Source organism: Salmo salar, chromosome 25 (genome assembly GCF_965601325.2).
Source record: "Salmo salar chromosome 25, fSalSal1, whole genome shotgun sequence".
NCBI classification, from domain to species: Eukaryota; Metazoa; Chordata; class Actinopteri; order Salmoniformes; family Salmonidae; genus Salmo; species Salmo salar.
The window spans coordinates 42,159,230-42,180,743 of NC_138315.1; the positions used below are offsets into that span (position 1 = coordinate 42,159,230).

Sequence of the window (21,514 nt, forward strand, 5' to 3'; positions counted from 1 at the left end):
ACAAATAGATACATACACTGGTGTACATATTATATATTTGAGGATTTGATGTGCATTGTCCCTGTCAAGTAAATTGAATTAAACTTCAGTATAGGATTTGATACATTCCAACTCCCCATGGACCTGAATGGCTGGTAAAGAAAAACAATTCAAGCCATAGATTATGTTGGCAGTGCCAGAGTCAATGGTAATGGTATTAGGGTGGAATTCTGATTGGAATACCTGCTGACTCCTAGATTCCCAGAGGGAGGTAATAGGAATTACTTTTCCATTCCTTTCCTGTTCCTTTTTACAGGATGATACATTGCTTTATGTCAATACGACATGCCTGCAAAAACATGGGAATCAAAACATTAACACAGAATCTGACTGTGAACCAAACAAGTGACAATCGTCTTTTTTTTGTCAAACTATTATTGCGTTACATGGATGCCTTGTCTGGAATTGTGACAGCTCTGGGGAGAACAGCGAAAACAGTATATGGTCAGATTATGACTTTACCAGAGTGCTTCACCTCCTTGTAGATTTCAAGAACAGCTATGCCCTTGCTGTCATTTCAAACCACTGACAGGACAGATGAAGGGCATGAGGGTCAATGCACAAAAGGTGAGATAAAGGGAAAGTGCTAGAAACACACACATACACACAAACACGTACACACTTGCACGACACACACACACACACACACACACACACACACACACACACACACACACACACACACACACACACACACACACACACACACACACACACACACACACACACAACTGTAGAGGGGAAATGTGTGTGCAGGGGTTAATCCCACTTTAGCCGCTGGACTATGGCTGTCCAGTGAGTCAGCAGTTGAGCGTCCTTTCTCTCTCTCTCTCTCTCTCTCTCGATATCTCTATCTCTCGCTCTGTCTCTCTCTCTCTGTCTCTCTCTCTGTCTCTCTGCAGTCTCCCAACAGTAGTTCATAGTTCATTCATTCATATCCACTTCCCTGGTACTGTGCAGGTCTCTGATCTTAACCAAATGACACTGGACTTTAAGCCTTTGAGTATTCTGTTTAATATTTTTCTATGTTCCCAGAGAGACTAAGATTAGTAACCTGACCCCTCCTCATATGTCTATCAGTTGACAGACCAGCACCCTCCTCACAGTTCTACAGAGAAGTGTTGGGAAGGGCTACCTCTCTAGGGAAGGGCAAAGGGGACCCGCCTACCCCTAGAAGGGGTCTCATTTTGGAGGAAGGGATGTGCAGTCCTACTGGTATTTGAACAGAACTTTGGTTTTTCTCCTTGGCCAACTGAAATATGCACTGTCTTAGGCGCCCAATAATACACCATTTATGATAGATCATATGTATCTATTACACACTGATAAATGTTTGTTATAGAATATCTGACTGACAGACTCAACAGATCCATGACAGCAGGAGGCGATATGTAGTCCTACAAAAACCCATTTTGATTCGGCAAGCAATGAATATGGGAGTTGAAGAAAATCCTGGATAAGCGAATCCAATATCCGGGTTGGAGTCAACCATCTATTCTACATTGTATTGATTTTTGTTACCATTCAGCACAGGTTCCATTTGCGAAGTTGTTCTCCACAGAATAGCTAGTTGGCTCGTTAACTAATGTTGACATTTAGAGTTCGGAAAGCCGTTTGGCATCTGTTTTCACGTTGTTCAGGACTGCGCTTCCGCCACATTGAAGCAGTTCACTAGCGGCAAGTTGTGACTGACTGGCTAGGACCGAACTGACAAGAGATCCGCTAGTCTCTAGATAGACTTGGGGGGGCTGCTAGCGCGCTGGTGACGCAGGAAAAACACCCAAGAGCTGACAAAAAAACCAAGGAACCAGATTATTCAAACTGACAGTTGAGCTTCAAATGAAATAGCAAGATATAGGGCACATTTATGTAATAAACAACGACACACTCGTCAAGGCTGGAGTAGCTCGTGAATAGAGGGGAAGTCCTATCAAATTCCTGGTAAGTGGTTATAGCAACTAACGTTAGTTTGCACTGTTAACATCAGCTGGTGGATGCAGGTAATGGCAGCTGACTTGGTAACGTTAGCTAGCTCTAACGTTATTTATTTTGTTAGAAATGTCTTGGACTGAAATACGGTGATTCGCGTCGTTAATTATTAAATAATTTAACTTGGATTGGGAATGTTAGCTAGCTGGCTGTCTAAGTAATGTTATTAGTTCTGCCAGAATAGATAAGGAAGCTAACGCTAGCTAACGTAGTTAGCTACTGTACGTTAGTGAAGTTTACCAAGTTGCTGTCTGACTCACCCACTGACAGGGGGGAGCAAGTCAATGTGGAGTTGGCTAGCTAAGCTAACAGTTAGCTAGCTCGTGAACATTAACGTTATTGAAAGCCGGGTCGATATCAGCTAACTAGTTGACGTTTAAATCAGCTGTCGAGCTCTTTGGCTAGTTAACGTAATGACAGGCGGTTCTCCACCCCTGAACCAGATGTCTGAGTTGTTTTAATAGGGGTTAAATCCAGAAATGTCGCGCCGTGACAACTGTAGATACGTCTAACTAGCTAACTTGTCAATGTTGGCTAGAGGAGCTGTAAGGTTAGCTAACACCACAATAAAATATTTGACTATGGACGTGGTTGTGCGGCCTGCTCCTTAACTACAGCTAACTAGCGAACGTTAGCGCATTGTCTGCTGAAATGCAAATATTTCAAAACGATGAATTCGTGGTATGTGTCTAAATCATGCTAGATATCCAGCTACCTTCTACAACTACCCTAATGAATTTTTATCAACGGTTACAGTTGCTGGCCAGGCAAAGGCCTGGAAAACTGCGCTTGGAAACTAGGCCTTCAAGTGACGGATCGCACTGCGATATCAGACTTAATACGGTTGTTGTTAGCTAGTTAGCTTCCAATTTAGCAACCTAGCTGTTTTTACAAAATGTTATTGTCTTGATATTTCGAAGTGTAATGATATGACATTTCTGATTTTGGAATACGATCTTAATTTCCTTGATGATGAATGCAAGCAGATCACACAGCCAACCAACCCAATGTTACGTTAGCGAAGTACTGTAGCTAGCTATCTAGCTAAGTTGACAGATACACCCGTGTTGGATGTATTTTAAGTAGCTAGCAAAGATGAAAATGTAGCTACATAATCATGGACCTGTTTGGGCAACTGTAATATGATATAATTTATTTTTCATAACTTGTAAACGAATGCGTAATCTATTGCCTGTCAATGAACTTACTTGCCAACAACATCCTTGCAAAATGCTAACTAACGTTAGTCAGTGACTGTTTTCATAGTCATCTTATTAGAATGACGGAAGAAATATAAATGGCTAATCAGCTAGATCAATGGCATAAATATATATAATGTCTCCTCCAATGTCGTCATGGACATAGCTTATTTCTGAGTGATTTAGGGCTGAACTCTCAGGTTTGGCCCTTACTGTCTAGTGGCCCCTGTCATTCGGGAAACAGCTGTAATTCAAGGCCCATTTCACATGACATAGCCAGCAAGTGATGTTTAAAGAGCTAGCTAGCCCGACAGGCAGCAACAGTATTTATGCGTTATTAGCTAGTCATCCAGTTAGAGACAGAAGGATGTTGAACAGAGGATGACCTCCCTTGTTTCACAATGCCATTCGGTATGGTATTATTTTCAATTCGCAGTTACTGATTTAGAAGGAATGATCACTGACTGACTGGTGTTTTCTTTGTGCAATATGCTGTTGCTTAATTAGCAGTGGCTAAATGCATTCATCACTTATGGGGATCCAACTGTAGCCTACTCAATAGTGTGGTTTTGAGCTGGGCTCTCTAGGGAATGTCCTGCAGTAGAAGCATTTTAATGGCATGTTTCTGACGCCAGTGGCCACATGCTAAGGACAGGAAATGTCTCAGTTTTAGTACCTCAAAAGTTCACTCAATTTGTTTCGTAACTGAATTGACCTCTAGCAGATGGATACAAATGTGAACACAGTGCTACAGATTATTTAGAATCCTTAAAAAAATGTAGACCTACTACTACCACACCCAGGCATCTCCCGAAGATGACATATCAGCAGGATCACTTTTAATGGCTTTTAGGGTTGCGCCTAATCACTGTTTGATCAGATTGTGTTTTGCAGGGCTTGAAGTTTTGTGTTGAATTATCATTTTACCAATGTCCTCTCTGGAATGATAAAGCTGTTCTCAATATATATATATATTTTTAAACAAGTATCTCATTATAGCTACCTAACGTCAAAGAGTAAAGCAGCCAGGTGTTGATCAGAGAACTCGCACGGACGCAAGCACACACAGAGCTCTCCAGCTTTACCAGACCAGCACAGCTGCGGTGGTTTCTTTAATGACATCACAAACTTAGTCACGGTCAGTCCAGACCCAACCATTTAAATATGTAGCCGAATATATCAAGGCCTATGAAGGAAATATAATGTGTAGGGAATACATGATCAAACCCTCTTGTTCCGAACTGGGGTGGATTGGATTTCCAGTCATATTGTCTCTCTGCCAGGCAAGACTGGTGTCGTCCCTGCAGCCAACTGATTGCAGCCACATATGTGTTCAGGAGGATGCAACATACTGAACTTTGCAGATAGAAATGCCATGAATATATCATCAGACATAATTCTCTACTCGTCATGTCAGAGAGAGGAATGTATATTTATTCTACTCAATATATTTCTATTTTGGTGTTGTAACAGTCTAGCTTCCGTCCCTCTCCTCGCCCCTACCTGGGCTCGAACCAGGGACCCTCTGCACACATCGACAACAGCCACCCTCGAAGCATCGTTACCCATCGCTCCACAAAAGCGAGTGACATCACCGATTGAAACGCTATTAGTGCACACCCCGCTAACTAGCTAGCCATTTCACATCGGTTACACCAGACTGAACGCTACCCAGGCTTTCAGCTGGGTGGAGAGGACAGAGAGAGCTAATAATACTCATCCTTATGGCCTTTGTGTCCTCTGGAACTGCGGTTGGCCTTTGTTGGGACATACAAGCTCGGTGTGCGTGGTGTGGTTATAAGGCAGATTGTACCTTCGAGCTGGAGGGAGAATAGAATTTATGGTGATGACTTTCTCCTAGACTTTAATGAAGTTGAGGCTTTGCGTTTCTGTAGGCTAGATATTGAAACTATATATTTTGATAAGAAAGATGCTGCTGATTTAGGCTTTTTTTTTTTTTCAAGGAAGTTGATTTTAAATCGTGAAGTGGTTGAGCAGTTTTCCCAAAGACTGAGAGGGGAAAAAAGCATACATTTGTATTTCATCTAGACATTCTGTGTTCTGGAACAGAAACGTAAAGGAGAGTGAAAGCGAAAAGGGATGAGAAATATATCTCCTGATTCCTGGCCAACCGATCCCATGGTTACTTCAGGAAATCCCCTCTCTTGTCTGAAACTGAGAGTTGTTGTCTTTGCTTTATGCTGTTCAGAGTTCAAATCCTAAAACACTGTGTGCCTCCACCACCTCTGTACATGTGAAGAATAAGACTGAACTCTAAATGGTGTATGATTAATTTCCTATTCCAGCATATGTGGTTTGTAGAATAACTGTCAAGTTTCCATCTGGTCAGGGGCTTATGGTAGTAGGAAAAGCGAGCAGCAAGTACAGTATGTCACATTTCCATCGTTGGGAGCAGACGATGGATATCCAATCTTACCTAACAGTTTTCATGATATCAGCGTCACGTGCTTAGGCCTATTATTTTGGTTTTCCTTCTGATCTCAATTGGATGAATATTAGATTGGGGATTCGTCACTGAACGATTGTTTCGTTTTGCTTTGTTTTGCATGTTATTGCTCAATCTAAAACGTTTGAGATTTATCTTGATGGCCAATGCTATGGGATTGTGCAGGGGATTACCTGAGTGCGGTAGTCTTACATGAATCCCATCCTTCCCAGATGATTTCCATCCTTAACCCTAAGAGTTTCCGTCTTGTGGCTTTTGGCCACTGTAAGGGGTTGATCCCTAGATCAGTGATTCTTCCAAGCGGAGGGCACTGTTGAGAGAACCCATCAACAGAGCCCTGACGTTAGTGTCATTACAGCACTGAAACGCAGGCCAATGATCCACTTGGCTATTAATTGTTTTTCATGCTGGCAGGCATGCCGGTTATGCTGCGTGTATGATGATCATTATACTGTCAGAATGAGCCTGTTTAAGTAACACTCCATGGCAGTCATTTAGTTAGACTTGAACCACAACTGTTCATCTTGAGTTCTTTTGCTTGTTTGTGTATAAAAATGTTTATTAGGGACTACAATTAATTCATGTGCATTTAGCAGGGTTGGGGTCAATTTCATTTAAATTCCAGTCAATTCAGGAAGTACACTAGCGTTCCAATTCTCTTCCATGCTTTTCAATGACACTGTCTTACGTCAAAGTCAGCATTGACGGTATGGAATAGTTCAAAAGTAGTTTGGCTATAATGTGCTGTCTAACCTACTGATGTATAAGGTCTAACCTATACCTCAGTGTGTCTAACATTAACAAATATTACCATTAGGTGACATCATCTGCTAAACCCCATTACTGCCTCAAAACTGTCCGATTAATCTAAGCGAAAACAAAAAAATCTATGTTGATGCTTTTTTGATGAAGTATTACTTGCCCTATTTCACATCTAGCTAAGGATTATTGTGCTTCAATGAGCAGTATTTTTGAATTTGAAGGTGGGCATGAAAGCTAGCAAAAACTTTTGGGCTGACACCAATTAGTTGACTGGTCAATTGTTTGGTCGTCAGGCTGTTGGTTGACCGAGATTGTTTTAGTCAAACGTTTACATATACAGTACCAGTCAAAAGTTTGGACACACCTAATCATTCCAGGGTTTTTCTTTATTTTTACTATTTTTGAAATTGTAGAATAATAGTGAAGACATCAAAACTATGAAATAACACACATGGAATCATGTAGTAACCAAAAAGTGTTAAACAAATCAATTTATTTTATATTTGAGATTCTTCAAAGTAGCCACCCTTTGCCTTTGACAGCTTTGCACACTCATGGCATTCTCTCAACCAGCTTCATGAGGTAGTCACCTGGAATGCATTCCAATTAACAGGTGTGCCTTAAGTTAATTTGTGGAATTTTTTTTCCTCAATGCATTTGAGCCAGTCAGCTGTGTTGTGTTGTGTCAAGTTAGGGGTGGTATACAGAAGATAGCCCTATTTGGTAAAAGACCAAGTCCATATTATGGCAGCTCAAAGAACAGCTCAAATAAGCAAAGCGAAACGACAGTCCATCATTACTTTAAGACATGAAGGTCAGTCAATACGGAATATTTCAAGAACTTTGAAAGTTTCTTGAAGTGCAGTTGCAAAAACCATCAAGCGCTCTGATGAAACTGGCTCTCACGAGGACCGCCACAGGAAAGGAAGACCCAGAGTTATCCTTTGCAGCAGAGGTAAGTTCATTAGAGTTAACTGCACCTCAGATTGCAGCCCAAATAAATGCTACACAGAGTTCAAGTAACAGACACTTCTCAACATCAACTATTCAGAGGAGACTCTGTGAATCAGGCCTTCATGGTCGAATTGCTGCAAAGAAACCACTATTAAAAGACCAATAAGAAGAGACTTGCTTGGGCCAAGAAACACAAGCAATGGACATTAGACCGGTGGAAATCCTGCCTTTGGTCTGATGAGTCCAAATTCACCTCTGTGTCTTTGTGAGACGCAGAGTAGGTGAATGGATGATCTCCGCATGTGTGGTTCCCACCGTGAGGGATGGAGGAGGAGGTGTGATGGTGTTGGGGTGCTTTGTTGGTGACACAGTCTGGGATTTATTTAGAATTCAAGGCACACTTAACCAGCATGGCTACCACAGTATTTTGCAGCGATACGCCATCTCATGTGGTTTGCGCTTAGTGGGACTATGATTTGTTTTTCAACAGGTCAATGACTCGACACACCTCCAGGCTGTGTAAGGGCTATTTGGCCAAGAATGAGAGGGATGGAGTGCTGCATCAGATGGCCTGGCCTCCACAATCAACCCAATTGAGAGGGTTTGGGTTGAGTTGGACTGCAGAGTGAAGGAAAAGCATCCAACAAGCGCTCAGCATATGTGAGAACTCCTTCAAGACTGTTGGAAAAGCATTCCAGGTGAATCTGGTTGAGAGAGTGCCAAGTGTGCAAAGCTGTCATCAAGGAAAGGGTGACTCGTTTGAAGATTCTCAAATATAAAATATATTTTGATTTGTATAACTTTTTTTTGCTTACTACATGATTCCATATGTGTTATTTCATTGTTGTAATGTCTTCACTATTATTCTGCCATGTAGAAAATTGTAAAATTAAAGAAACCCTTGAATGAGTAGGTGTCCAAACTTTTGACTGATACTGTATACTTTCCGAATGCGCTGTATATCACCAGTAGTACATTTACTGTTAATTCCTATAGTTTCTCATCTAGAATGTTTGTTACTTTGGTTAAGGTGATTTCTTTTGATGCATTCAATCTTATTCCAGTCTTCGTGTTTTCATTGTCGGAGTGGACACATTGTTTCCAGAGTGCACGACTTTTGCTACACTTGTGAGAAGCAAGTTGTTTTGGTTTATTTAATTCCATTTACGAGTTGTCAATAAAATGTAGTCATTGTCTTTTGTTTGGACCACTCCTTTTCAATGTTGAGTAAGGACGCGCACACATAGAAGTAGTCATATTCAATAAATCCCAGTCGGCTGTCCCCACATGCTTCAAGATGGCCACCATTGTTCCTGTTCCCAAGAAAGCTAAGGTAACTGAACTAAATGACTCGCCCCGTAGCACTCACTAATGTCATCATGAAGTGCTTTGAAAGACTAGTCAAGGATCATATCACCTCCACCCTACCTGATACCCTAGACCCACTTCAATTTGCTTACCGCTTCAATAGGTCCACAGACGATGCCATCGCCCTGCACACTGCCCTATCCCATCTGGACAAGAGGAATACCTATGTAAGAATGCTGTTCATTGACTACAGCTCAGCATTCAACACCATAGTAACCTCCAAGCACATCAATAAGCTTGAGACCCTGGGTCTCGACCCTGCCCTGTGCAACTGGGTCCTGGACTTTCTGACGGGCTTCCCCCAGGTGGTGAAGGTAGGAAACAACATCTCCACTCCCCACAAGGGTGCGTTCTCAGCCCTCCGGTACTCCCTGTTCACCCATGACTGCATGGCCATGCACGCTTCCAACTCAATCATCAAGTTTGCAGACGACACTACAGTGGTAGACTTGATTACCAACAAAGACAGCCTACATGGCAGAGGTGAGGGCACTCAGTGTGGTGTCAGGAAAATAACCTCTCACTCAACGTCAACAAAACAAGGAGATGATTGTGGACTTTAGGAAACAGCTGAGGGAGCACCCCCCTATCCACATCGATGGAACAGCAGTGGAGACGGTGGAAAGTTTAAGTTCCTTGGCGTACACATCACGGACAAACTAAAATGGTCCACCCACACAGACAGTGTGGTAAAGAAGGCGCAACAGCACCTCTTCAACCTCAGGAGGCTGAAGAAATTTGGCTTGTCACCTGAAACCCTCAAACTTTTACAGATGCCCAATCGAGAGCATCCTGTCGGGCTGTATTACCGCTTGGTACTGCAACTGCACCGCCCACAACCGCAAGGCTCTCCAGAGGGTAGTGAGGTCTGCACAACGCACATCTCTGTGGGCAAACTACCTGCCCTCCAGGACACCTACAGCACCCGATGTCACAGAAAGGCCAAAAAGATCATCAAGGACAACAACCACCCGAGCCACTGCCTGTTCACCCCGCTACCATCCAGAAGGCGAGGTCAGTACAGGTGCATCAAAGCTGGGACCGGGAGACTGAAAACAAGGCCATCAGACTGTTAAACAGCCATCACTAACATAGTGGCTGCTGCCAACATACAGACTCATCACTGGCCACTTGTAATAAATGGATTTAATGAAGGGATCACTGGTCACTTTAAACAATGCCACTTTAATAATGTTTACATATCCTACATTACTCATCTCAAGTGTATATACTATTTTGTACCATCTATTGCATCTTGCCTATGCTGCACCCACATCGCGCATCCATATCTTTATTTGTACATATTCTGTAGTCGTTGTGAATTTGTTAGATTACTTGTTAGATATTACTGCACTGTCGGAACTAGAAGCACAAGCATTTCGCTACACTCGCATTAACATCTGCTAACCATGTGTATGTGACCAATAAAATGTGATTTTATTTATTCTTATAGGCTACCTGGCCTGCGAGGAAAATGTAGGCATACAAATGTGCCCATTTGGGGATCTGATAGTATTTCTGATTGGCTTAACACACAACCACTAATGACCTGTGGAGCTTCTCAGAGTAATGTTCTCTTCACCTCAAACATCAAGCAAACAAAGTCTGTTTATACATCCATTGAGAATGACATCAGTTCCTCAATGTATTTGAAACATCTTTCCAGGGCTCTCCCTTTCGATAACCTCTCAGCATGAAAGAGAAAAATGTCATGTTCTGATCCAATGGAAACATCATAGAACAGGCCTACCTGATTGCTTCTTATTAGTGCTTGACTTGGACTGAAATAGGTTCCGGTACTCATTTTGGGTGCTGGTACTGTTTTATATTTAGGTGCAGGAGATCCACAATACTTTCAAGCAAATATTCTATAGGAGGAACAGGAGCTCAAGCAGTTGAAATATGAGGTGCCGGTACTCCGCTCCGGTGAGCTCCTGCCCAAGTCCAGCACTGCTGCTTATCCCTTGCGCAAATACCCTACAGCTGTGTCTGTCTGCAAGTTTTGGGCCGGACCCAAGTTAATAGTTGATACAATGTTTCAAGTTTGTTGCAAACTTGTGTAGCTAATGTGATTGGATAGGATATTTTTTTTATCAGGATATTTTATACCTGCAGGCTGTAATGTTTTTATTTGTTAACTTTATGTAGGCTATTTTTACATAGTTGGCAATAGAAGTTTGTTTTCAGGTTGATCATTTTCATTTAGATTTGGATAGAATTTTGATTAACCACATGACAATGATTTTCAGATATGAAGACGTTATTATAAATTAAATGAAGCTGTTCCAAGAAAATTTGCATTTTGAAAACCATAACTGGCACGCAGATCAGTAGAAATGGTAAGATAAATTGGCATTCCACATGAAAGGTTGCCGATTCCTCGTGTAGCCTATTACTGGCAACTTCAGGAGAGTAATGGCAGAATCTGCGAAAGCCAGCAGGAGCGGGAGAATGGTTAGGTTAAGGTTATTTTCTTCTGGTTATCTAGATCTCTGGCGCCCTCTTGAGTCATTGTCTTATTTCATCAAACTGTAAACTTAAAGCATCAGACAAGCTCAAAGCACATAGTTGATTTTATTAAAACACATAGTGTGTCTATATATGAAAAATAGATGCTTAAAAATTTTGAACAATCGATTGGTCGAAAGAACAGATTCATTTCAGTCAACCAAGATTTTTTTGGGTCGGACTGACATCTTTGACTAAAACAATGCTGCTAACCAACCAGCTACCTACTTAGTGCTCCACACACACTGTTGAATCTTCCAACAAAAGCTAGCTAGCAAGCTACTGTAGCTAGTTGTGCTAATGCTAACATTATGAGTTTTCATGCTGTTCTTGTGCCACGGGTCATTGCAGTTGCCTCCCGAGTCAGCTGCTGAGCTCAGCTGACCCAACGATATGATTGCGGCGAAAAATGCAAACTTAAACTGATTTCTGATAACTGTTGGTTCCTCTTAATTGTGGGGCTGCATGTCTACAACTTTAGGGTCATTTAAACCGGCTAAGCAAGCTTTTTATGTCAGTGAAGGAAGAGCTAGGTAACTAGTTCACTAGCTAGCTATAATAATGAATGTTAGCTACACAGCTGATGAAGTCACTGCACTGCCTGGCGACCAACATCCTTGCACAGAATTTGTGCAGGAGATAGCCACCAGTTTCTTTTTATTTTCCCACAATTGCAAACTATTAAATCACTGTCACAACATTTGCAATAATTAGGTAGTTAGTATTCATATTTCATGGACTCATACGAAAGCGCAGTTATATACAAAAAAATAGGAACTGGGTTTACATTTTTTCAGTGGCGTATGCTCACTATTCAAATTTGAATATGAGTTCCATTTCCTGCAAGACAGATTGGTTGAGGAAGAGTGACGCCATCTGATGTGAGACAATGTTTCTATTAGGACATTTTTTAATTTTAATTGGAGTTTAGTTCACTTTTTGAATTGTAATGGGATTGACCCCAACCCTGGCATTTCCTTATACAATAGAGGGCATTTCCACTACTAGCATTCATTGTATCCTTGCCATACTAGCAGTCTCTGAGGTCGTCTTGGACTCTTCCTCTCCAGAGTCAGGCCCATGGTGTCAATGTCATGCTGTTTTAACTGGAGACGCTGCTGCCTACTCTCTCTGTACTACAGCCCTTGGAAAGTGCTCGTTGGCAGCCTCACTGCTGAATATGAGGTTCTTTCCATCTGTTGAGGATTGATATCTTTCTATATTTTTCCACTTATTGCTGTACGTTGTTAGTAGCAGTATCATTGTAGTAAATGTATCTTTTCACCTCTTACCACAGACTTAATAACAACCAAACATTTGTTTGATTCCAATGCCTGCATGGCTAGCTATGGCTGGATGTTATACAAGACTACACCGGCCCAAAATGCTAGAAAATTAGGCCTGTATGTTTTTGCTATGACGTCTCGTAAGTGGTGCCAATAAGTGCTGAGTTTGCAGCCAGGTGTTATCGTGTTTCACTGATGGTCATGCTGACAACCAGCACATGCCAAGCTCTCAGCTGATGTGATGGGAAATAAAACACCCGGACTCGGCAGCAGCCTGCCAGAGATGGTGTTGGTCTAACCGGTTCCTCTGTGTACCGTTGTTCCTTATTACGTCATGCCTGTAATGCCTATAAATCTTACTTCTGCACATTGCCTCTACAATACTGTTTTCTAACTGCACTCACGGAACGCAAGCAAGTGTCTGGGGGAAAATACGAAAGATTGTTCCCTATCATTGTGATACGTCCCAAAGTGTCTTGACTGACAGTGTTTAAGAATTGAAGACTTATCTTTACCCTTGCAATGTTATATCATGCACATGTCATAGTCATATTTCAGTGTACACTGTCTTCTTTATTGTTTTTCACAAGCCAAACACAGCGAGCCAGGCTCACCTGACAGGTGATCACTGACACCACCAAACAACTTATTTGATAACGCGTGATGACTATAAAAAAGAAACATACCGTATATAACACAAAACGTAGACGTGATCCATGTTAAAATCTTTCCTATCGCGTCCATTCGTTTTTGTGAGTGAGACCACCATGCCGTATTTTTATTGTCTATGAAACTAACCCAATGATACACCCTAACCCTGTCCTCTCTTCTCCAGGTTATGCAATGGTCTCAGCGGCCCGTCCAGATCTCCAGGTGGTTCTGTCCCTCTCTCTCGTGCCGCGGCCGCTGCTCTCCTCCCTCTGCTCTGCCTCTGAGGTTGCTGAGGCGCCTCCTGTGATTTCCCTCGTGGTCAGTGCTGCCTAAGAGGCCAAGATTGCCAAGATCTGCCCCGTGGCGAGCATGACAGCCACCACGCGTGGCTCTCCGGTGGGGGGCAACGACAGCCAGTCGGGCCAGGGCCAGGCACCCGATGCCCAGAGTCAGAGCCAGCCCCCACTGCCACAGAACCAGGTCAGGAAACTGTCTGTCCCTCGTCTCATCTCTGTCCTTCACCTCAACATCATGTGTTCACCATGTTCTCTCTTCTAGTCCTCTTTCCTTTTTCTGTCTCTCTCTCTTCCCTCATCCAGGGCTCCAGAATAACATTTTCTCCTGGTGGCACTGGTGCCACTAACTTATTCAGTTGGTGGAACCAGCCCATGATTTGGTGGCAAACCCAATTTTTTTTTTTCTCTCAAGGTCACACAGTATAATACATTTGAGTCATCTTATGAAGTCATTCACAATGCTTTATTAAGAAGTGTAATAGACTACCGAGATGGTATTCGATAAATCCGTTGTTACATCTAACATATCCAAGCTGGAATGCATGATTCAAAATAATTTTATATGCAACCTAAACCAGTGGTTGTCATGCATTTTGGGGTGACAAATAGGCTATTTTTGTTATATTTTACTGTCAAAATAGGGCTCCAGGATTTCCATACGGTCTATTCAGACCCCTTGACTTTTTCCACATTTTGTTACGTTACAGCCTTAATCTAAAATTGATTAAATCGTTTTGTCCCACATCAATCTACACACAATACCTCATAATGACAAAGCAAAAACTGGTGCCGTCGGAAAGTAGTCAGACCCCTTATTCTAAAATAGATTTTTTTTCCTTCAACACAATAACAAAGCAAAAACAGATTTTTAGAAATGTTTGCTAATTTATTAAATAAAAAAACAGATCACATTTACATAAGTATTCAGACCCTTTACTCAGTACTTTGTTGAAGCATCTTTGGCAGCAATTACAGCCTCGAGTCTTCTTGGGTATGACGCTACAAGCTTTGCACACCTGTATTTGGGGAGTTTCTTCCATTATTCTCTGCAGATCCTCAAGCTCGTCCGTCAGCTTGGATGGGCAGCGTAGCTGCACAGCTATTTTCAGGTCTCTCCAGTGATGTACGATCGGGTTCAAGTCCGGGCTCTGGCTGGGCCACTCAAGGACATTCAGGGTCTTGTCCCGAAGCCACTCTTTGCATTGTCTTGGTTGTGTGTTTAGGGTTGTTGGACTGTGAACCTTCACCCCAGTTTGAGATCCTAAGCACTCTGGAGCAGGTTTTCATCAAGGATCTCTCTGTACTTTGCTCAGTTCATCTTTCCCTCGATCCTGCCACCACCGTGCTTCACTGTAGGGATGGTGCCTGGTTTCATCCAGACGTGATGCTTAGCATTTAGGCAAAAGAGTTCAGTCTTGTATTCATCAGACCAGAGAACCTTGTTTTTCATGGTCTGAGAGTCCTTTAGGTGCCTTTTGGCAAACTGCAAGTGGGCTGTCATGTGCCTTTTACTGAGGAGTGGCTTCCGTCTGGCCACTCTACCATAAAGGCCTGATTGGTGGAGTGCTGCAGAGATGGTTGATCTTCTGCAAGATTCGCCCATCTCCACAGAGGAACTCTGGAGCTCTGTCAGAGTGACCATCGGGTTCTTGGTCACCTCCCTGACCAAGGCCCTTCTCCTCCGATTGCTCAGTTTGGTCGGGCGGCCAGATCTAGAAAGAGTCTTGGTGGTTCCAAACGTCTTCCATTTAAGAATGATGGAGGCCGCTGTGTTCTTGGGGACCTTCAATGCTGCAGAATTTTTTTTGTTACCCTTCCCCAGATCTGTGCCTCGACACAATCCTGTCTTGGAGCTCTGCGGACAATTCATGGCTTGGTTTTTGCTCTGACTTGCACTGTCAACTGTGGGACTGTTATATAGACAGGTGTGTGCCTTCCAAATCATGTCCAATCAATTGAATTTACCAAAAGGTGGACTTCAATCAAGTTGTAGAAATAGCAAAGGGTCTGAATACTTATGTAAATAAGGTATTTCTGTGCTTTGATTTTTATACATTTGCAAACATTTCTTAACTTGTTATCGCTTTGTCATTATTGGGTGTTGTGTGCAGATTGCTGAGTATTTTCTTATATAATCTATTTTAGAATGAGGCAGTAATGGAAAGAATAGAAAATGACTTAAGTGAAAGTCACCCAGTAAAATTGTACTTGGAGCTAAAAGTATAGATGTTCGACACATACAACAACAGAGTTACACATGGAATAAACAAACATACAGTCAATAATACAGTAGAAAAAAACAAAAGTCTATACAGTGAGTGCAAATGAGGTGAGTTAAGGCAATAAATAGGCCATGGTGGCGAAGTAATTACAATATAGCATTTAAACACTGGAATGGTAGATGTGCAGAAGATGAATGTGCAAGTAGAGATACTGGGGGCTGCAAAGGAGCAAGATAAATAGAGTATGGGGATGAGGTAGTAGGATGGGCTGTTTACAGATGGGCTATGTGCAAGGTGCAGTCATCTGTGAGCTGCTCTGACAGCTGGTGCTTAAAGCTAGTGAGGGAGATATGAGTCTCCAGCTTCATTGATTTTTGCAGTTCCTTCCAGTCATTGGCAGCAGAGAACTGGAAGGAAAGGCGGCCAAAGGATGAATTGGCTTTGGGGTGACCAGTGAGATATACCTGCTGGAGCGCTTGCTATGAGTGGGTGCTGCTATGGTGACCAGTGAGCTGAGATAAGACGGGGCTTTACCTAGCAGAGATTTGTAGATGACCTGGAGCCAGTGGGTTTGGCGACGAGAGTGAAGCGAGGGCCAGCCAACTAGAGCGTACAGGTCGCAGTGGTGGGTAGTATATGGGGCTTTGGTGACAAAACGGATGGCACTGTAATAGACTGCATCCAATTTCTTGAGTAGAGTGTTGGAGGCTATTTTGTAAATGACATCGCTGAAGTCAAGGATCGATAGGATGGTCAGTTTTACGAGGGTATGTTTGGCAGCAGAGGTCCGGACAACAGGTAAAAACTACATTATTTTCTTTAGGAATGTAGTGAAACTTCAGTAGTTCTTTCAAGTGTTTTTACTGAAGTACTTTACACCACTGCTAAATATAATACCTACTGCTAGTAGCCATGCATTAGTCTAACAGTAAATGTAATGTCCTCAAAAAAACGTTGCTATTACGTCTAGTGCAGTTGCGATAGCCGATGCAGAATTTTGCGAGCTCCGTATTTCAAAGCTATATCAGATATCTTGATTGTAAAACAGTGTGCTTGGAGCTCAATAATGATCATTGCGAAATAAAATGATACCTACAGGAAGCTGAGACCATCCTCTCTTTTAATATGGACAGCGAGTTGCTTCCGAAGTAGTTTTATTCCCCCCTGCAGGTTCATTTTGAAATGTTGTACAATCACAGTGGCAGGGCAGACACTTTTTATTACAGGAATCATGAGGATAATTTAATACTGTTGAACAAATTCATGATTTTGTCCGCCCCAATAATAGGACGTTTTAATAAATGGTCACAGTCTGGAGTCCTGTCATCTCCTCTCTTTCATACCCCCTCATCCTGTGCTCATTTTCCTGCTAAAGCAGATAGTATGAAACTAACTCCCTCCTCGTGGGGCGTAAAGCTCTCCTGAATCATCGAACAGTAACTCCAAATATGAATCCAACCTGTTTTAGCCTCTCTGGAAGCATAACACAGGATACGTTGAGTGTTTGACGGATGCTGTATTGATGTTTTGTTTAGACCTGAGTGTTGGTGTGTGACACTGTTACTGCATCAGTGGCCCACAGTGTCACAGAAGCAGCACAGAGACTCATGTAGTTGAGTTAACCTGCGGGAGGGGTGGGGGGTGGGTGACAAAGCGTGTGTGTGTCTGTGGGAAACACTACACCACAGTCAGTGCTCACACCTAAGCGGAACGGGAGAGGGAGACTAGGAGGGAGGATACAATGAACACAAGCTCCTGAATGATATAGACCGAGAGGGTGTTAGAGATGAGTCGTACCCAGACGTGAGAGGCAAGCTGGCTATGTAGGTCATCCAAGCAGAAGGAGCCGTCTCTACACACCCCCACATTTCCCAAGTTCTGCTGCTCTGCTACTCACAACACACACACACACACACACACCACACTTGATGCTGCCGCTACCACTGCTGCTCATACAAACAGCTAGCTAACTAGCGATTAGCATTAGCGGCTAACAGGATTTATTTTAGCCACGACATGGTAAGAAAAGACAAACTAGCTGTTTGTGTATATTACAGTCTGCAAACTAATAGTATGATTATAGGAAGCTTTGAAGCAGTATCCGTGTCACCAGCATATTGTTGCGTCTGACCACGCAGAGTGAACATGAAGTGCTGGTGACTCCATGGTCAAGCAACAACTCTCCTTGAGTGTGAGGGGGCAAGGCTTTGTGTGGGAAGCGGCATGCAGGTGAGGGAGAGGCGACTTGCAAGTAGCAAACGGATTAAAATATAACACGTGCCAGAGTTGCGTATCGCATTTATCAAACCAAACATTGAAATACCGTTATAGAAGGTTAAGTAAAAACTCAAACCGGTCCGTTCATCAATACGGGGGGGGGGGGGGGGGGGGGGGGGGGGGGGGGGGGGGGGGGGGGGGTGTGTGTGTGTGTGTGTGTGTGTGTGGTGTGTGTGTGTGTGTGTGTGTGTGTGTGTGTGTGTATATAGTAAAATACTGTAACGCCCAATCCTATGTCTGCGTGACGTTGGTTGTATTTCCTCATGGGTTGGCTAGCAGGCGGGGTATTGATTGTTTCATTTTTTGGTGAATTTCTTCCCTATATTCTGTGTTTCAGACGTCGTCCCCTAACTCGTCTAATGAGAACTCTCCAGTGAGCCCCGCGGATGAGCAGGGTCAGGGGGATGGACCCCCACAGCTGGAGGAGGAGGTGGAGGAGCCAGCCTTCCCTCACACAGACCTGGCCAAGCTGGATGACATGATCAACAGGTACACCCACACACTTACACACACGGCCAAACTGGACGACAGGTGTATGTATTCTATTTATTTTTATAGGGACAGTGAAACAATCAACGTTTAAATAAAGTGATGCTTTTATCCAGCCGGCTAATTTTCAACCACAGTCCCTGGGCAAGTTATTAAAAACAATTGCAATAACAATACAGACAAACAATGAGCAGTGAGCACATGGAGAGCAACATATGACAAGCAACACGTAACATGCAGACAGACAGCAACATTGGACAAGCAACACGTTGTACGCAGACACAGAGCAACATTGGACAAGCAACACGTTGCACGCAGACACAGAGCAACATTGGACAAGCAACACGTTGCACGCAGACACAGAGCAACATTGGACAAGCAACACGTTGCACGCAGACACAGAGCAACATTTGACAAGCAACACGTGGCACGCAGACACAGAGCAACATTGGACAAGCAACACGTTGCACGCTGACACAGAGCAACATTGGACAAGCAACATGTGGCACGCAGACACAGAGCAACATTGGATAAGCAACACTTTGCACGCAGACACAGAGCAACATTGGACAAGCAACACGTTGCACGCAGACACAGACAGCAACATTGGACAAGCAACACGTTGCACGCAGACACAGAGCAACATTTGACAAGCAACACGTTGCACGCAGACACAGAGCAACATTTCACAAGCAACACGTTGCACGCAGACACAGACAGCAACATTGGACAAGCAACACGTTGCACGCAGACACAGACAGCAACATTGGACAAGCAACACGTTGCACGCAGACACAGACAGCAACATTGGACAAGCAACACGTTGCACGCGGACACAGACAGCAACATTGGACAAGCAACACGTTGCACGCAGACACAGACAGCAACATTGGACAAGCAACACGTTGCACGCAGACACAGACAGCAACATTGGACAAGCAACACGTTGCACGCAGACACAGACAGCAACATTGGACAAGCAACACGTTGCACGCAGACACAGACAGCAACATAGGACAAGCAACATGTGGCACGCAGACACAGAGCAACATGGGACAAAAAGCTACAAAACAAAATCCAGTAAAGCAACAAACAGGGTTTCCACACCTCACAAGCTACAGATAACATGGAAAGCGGCAATACACCGTGTGTGTGGTTGTGAGGAGGAATGTGTTTCTCTGTATTCATGTGGATGTTTTGTGTTTCCAGACCCCGCTGGGTGGTTCCAGTTCTGCCAAAGGGAGAGTTGGAGGTTCTTCTAGAAGCTGCTATAGAGCTTAGTAAAAAGGGTAAGAATATTGTCTCATTCTATTTCTCAAATTACTACTCCATGTTTTGAACTAAGGCAATCAAGATGGTATAGAAAGCCTGTCCTTGGCTATGTACACATCTGAAATCGCATTGACAGCAGTGTATTTCAACCACTGTGTATGGAGTTTAGACTAACTTGATGGTCGACTCTCTTTTAGTGTAATTGCGCTTTGTCAACGTCCCATTAAAATGTCCGCTTCCGCATAGTTTCTCTTTAGATTGATATTTGACCTGTAGCCCTTGAAATAAAAAGGATCTGTGGTAGCACAATATCTCCATGCACTTAATTCTTGTCTGTTTTCTGTCTGTTTAGAACTTGATGTGAAGTGTGAGGCGTGCCAGAGGTTTTTCAGGGACGGCCTGACCATCTCTTTCACCAAGATTCTCACAGACGAGGCCGTCAGCGGGTGGAAGTTCGAGATACATGTGAGTCTTTATTTTATTCCATTTCATTTCATCAGGATAGTGCTCTCAAAAGCAATGGCCACCGTTTTTCAAGGAGTCGTGGGCCCTCTTTCCACTACTTTGAAAATCCTCCTTCCAGTCCCTTCCTTAGGCTAATCACTCATTTGACACAATTGGATTGGTGAAACCTATCCAGTGTAACTCCTGTTTTCACCAATCCAATTATCTTAATTGTGTGATTAACTCAAGGAAGGAAGGCTGCGTTTCTGAAGAAGTATTCAAACAGGGCCTTGGTAAGGGGAGTGATGTCACAAGAAGCACCCTGCTGTTGAGATCTGATTGACAATTTCTGTCCTCTATTGAAAGCTCAGCAGGTGTCTTATATTCCTCTGCATCAGTCTAAATTCAGTTTGCTATCTGGGCCCCTGTGCTGAAGGAAAGAAGGGAGAATGAACCGGGGGAATGCCAGTGGTGATCAATGCTCTTTTCATCGGAGGAAGGGCTTGGGTTTGGCTGTTCTGTTCTTTAACTCTGACATTGATACTGAATAGCCTTTCTCAGTGGAGCGTGAGTCACCCGCTCTTGACAGCCCAGGCCTACCTCTAGCCCCAGGCTCAGCTGACTGCTGTGCCCCCCTTACAATTTATCCTACCATTTCTACTGTTCTGCGTGCCAATTCAGATTTTTTTATATGACGATTTTCGTGGAACAATTTCATTTCAAAGTCATTGTCACATGATTAATCATAAAAATCTGAATTAAAATTATAAAAATGGGAGATCACCAGCCTCTGCCTTATGGACACATTGATACACCGTGATTCATTGGCGGGTAAAGAAATTAGAGCATAGAACTCATAGCCTTTAGGTCAATGCTGCAGTTGGCCTATAAACTCTTTCACACCGAGGATTGTGATTATCGAGGGGGAGATTGTTGGAAAGATTTTTCAAATAGCTTACTTTGAGAAACTATAGTTTTATTATTATCATTCGTAATGGATGTAAAAAAACAAAACGCTTTCGTACATTTTCCGCACAGCAGGCCAGTTACTTCTATGCATGCTCAGGCGCACGTGCTCCCTCAGCATTCTTTTACCTTTATTTAACTAGGCAAGTCAGTTAAGAACAAATTCTTATTTTCAATGACGGCCTAGGAACAGTGGGTTAACTGCCTTGTTCAGAGGCAGAACGACAGATTTTCACCTTGTCAGCTCAGGGATTTAATCTTGCAACCTTTTTGTTACTAGTCCAACGCTCTAACCACTAGGCTACTTGCTGCCCCGATTATCAGG

General features: G+C 43.1%; 1 protein-coding gene across 5 annotated transcripts in view; it reads left to right on the plus strand.

Moving 5' to 3' along the window:
• The first annotated feature begins 1,561 nt into the window (after positions 1 to 1,561).
• Positions 1,562 to 21,514, plus strand: part of LOC106586795 (ubiquitin carboxyl-terminal hydrolase 9X) — an 81,910-nt gene continuing 61,957 nt past the window's right edge. For 4 of the 5 annotated variants that reach the window (XM_082969162.1, XM_082969166.1, XM_082969164.1 and 1 more), the window contains exons 1-5: positions 1,562 to 1,980; positions 13,408 to 13,703; positions 18,356 to 18,507; positions 19,717 to 19,796; positions 20,132 to 20,244. In XM_082969162.1, the coding sequence (XP_082825288.1) occupies positions 13,593 to 13,703; positions 18,356 to 18,507; positions 19,717 to 19,796; positions 20,132 to 20,244 (456 nt within the window). In that variant the 5' untranslated portion in view covers positions 1,562 to 1,980; positions 13,408 to 13,592. The other variant, XM_082969163.1, reaches the window with a different exon arrangement.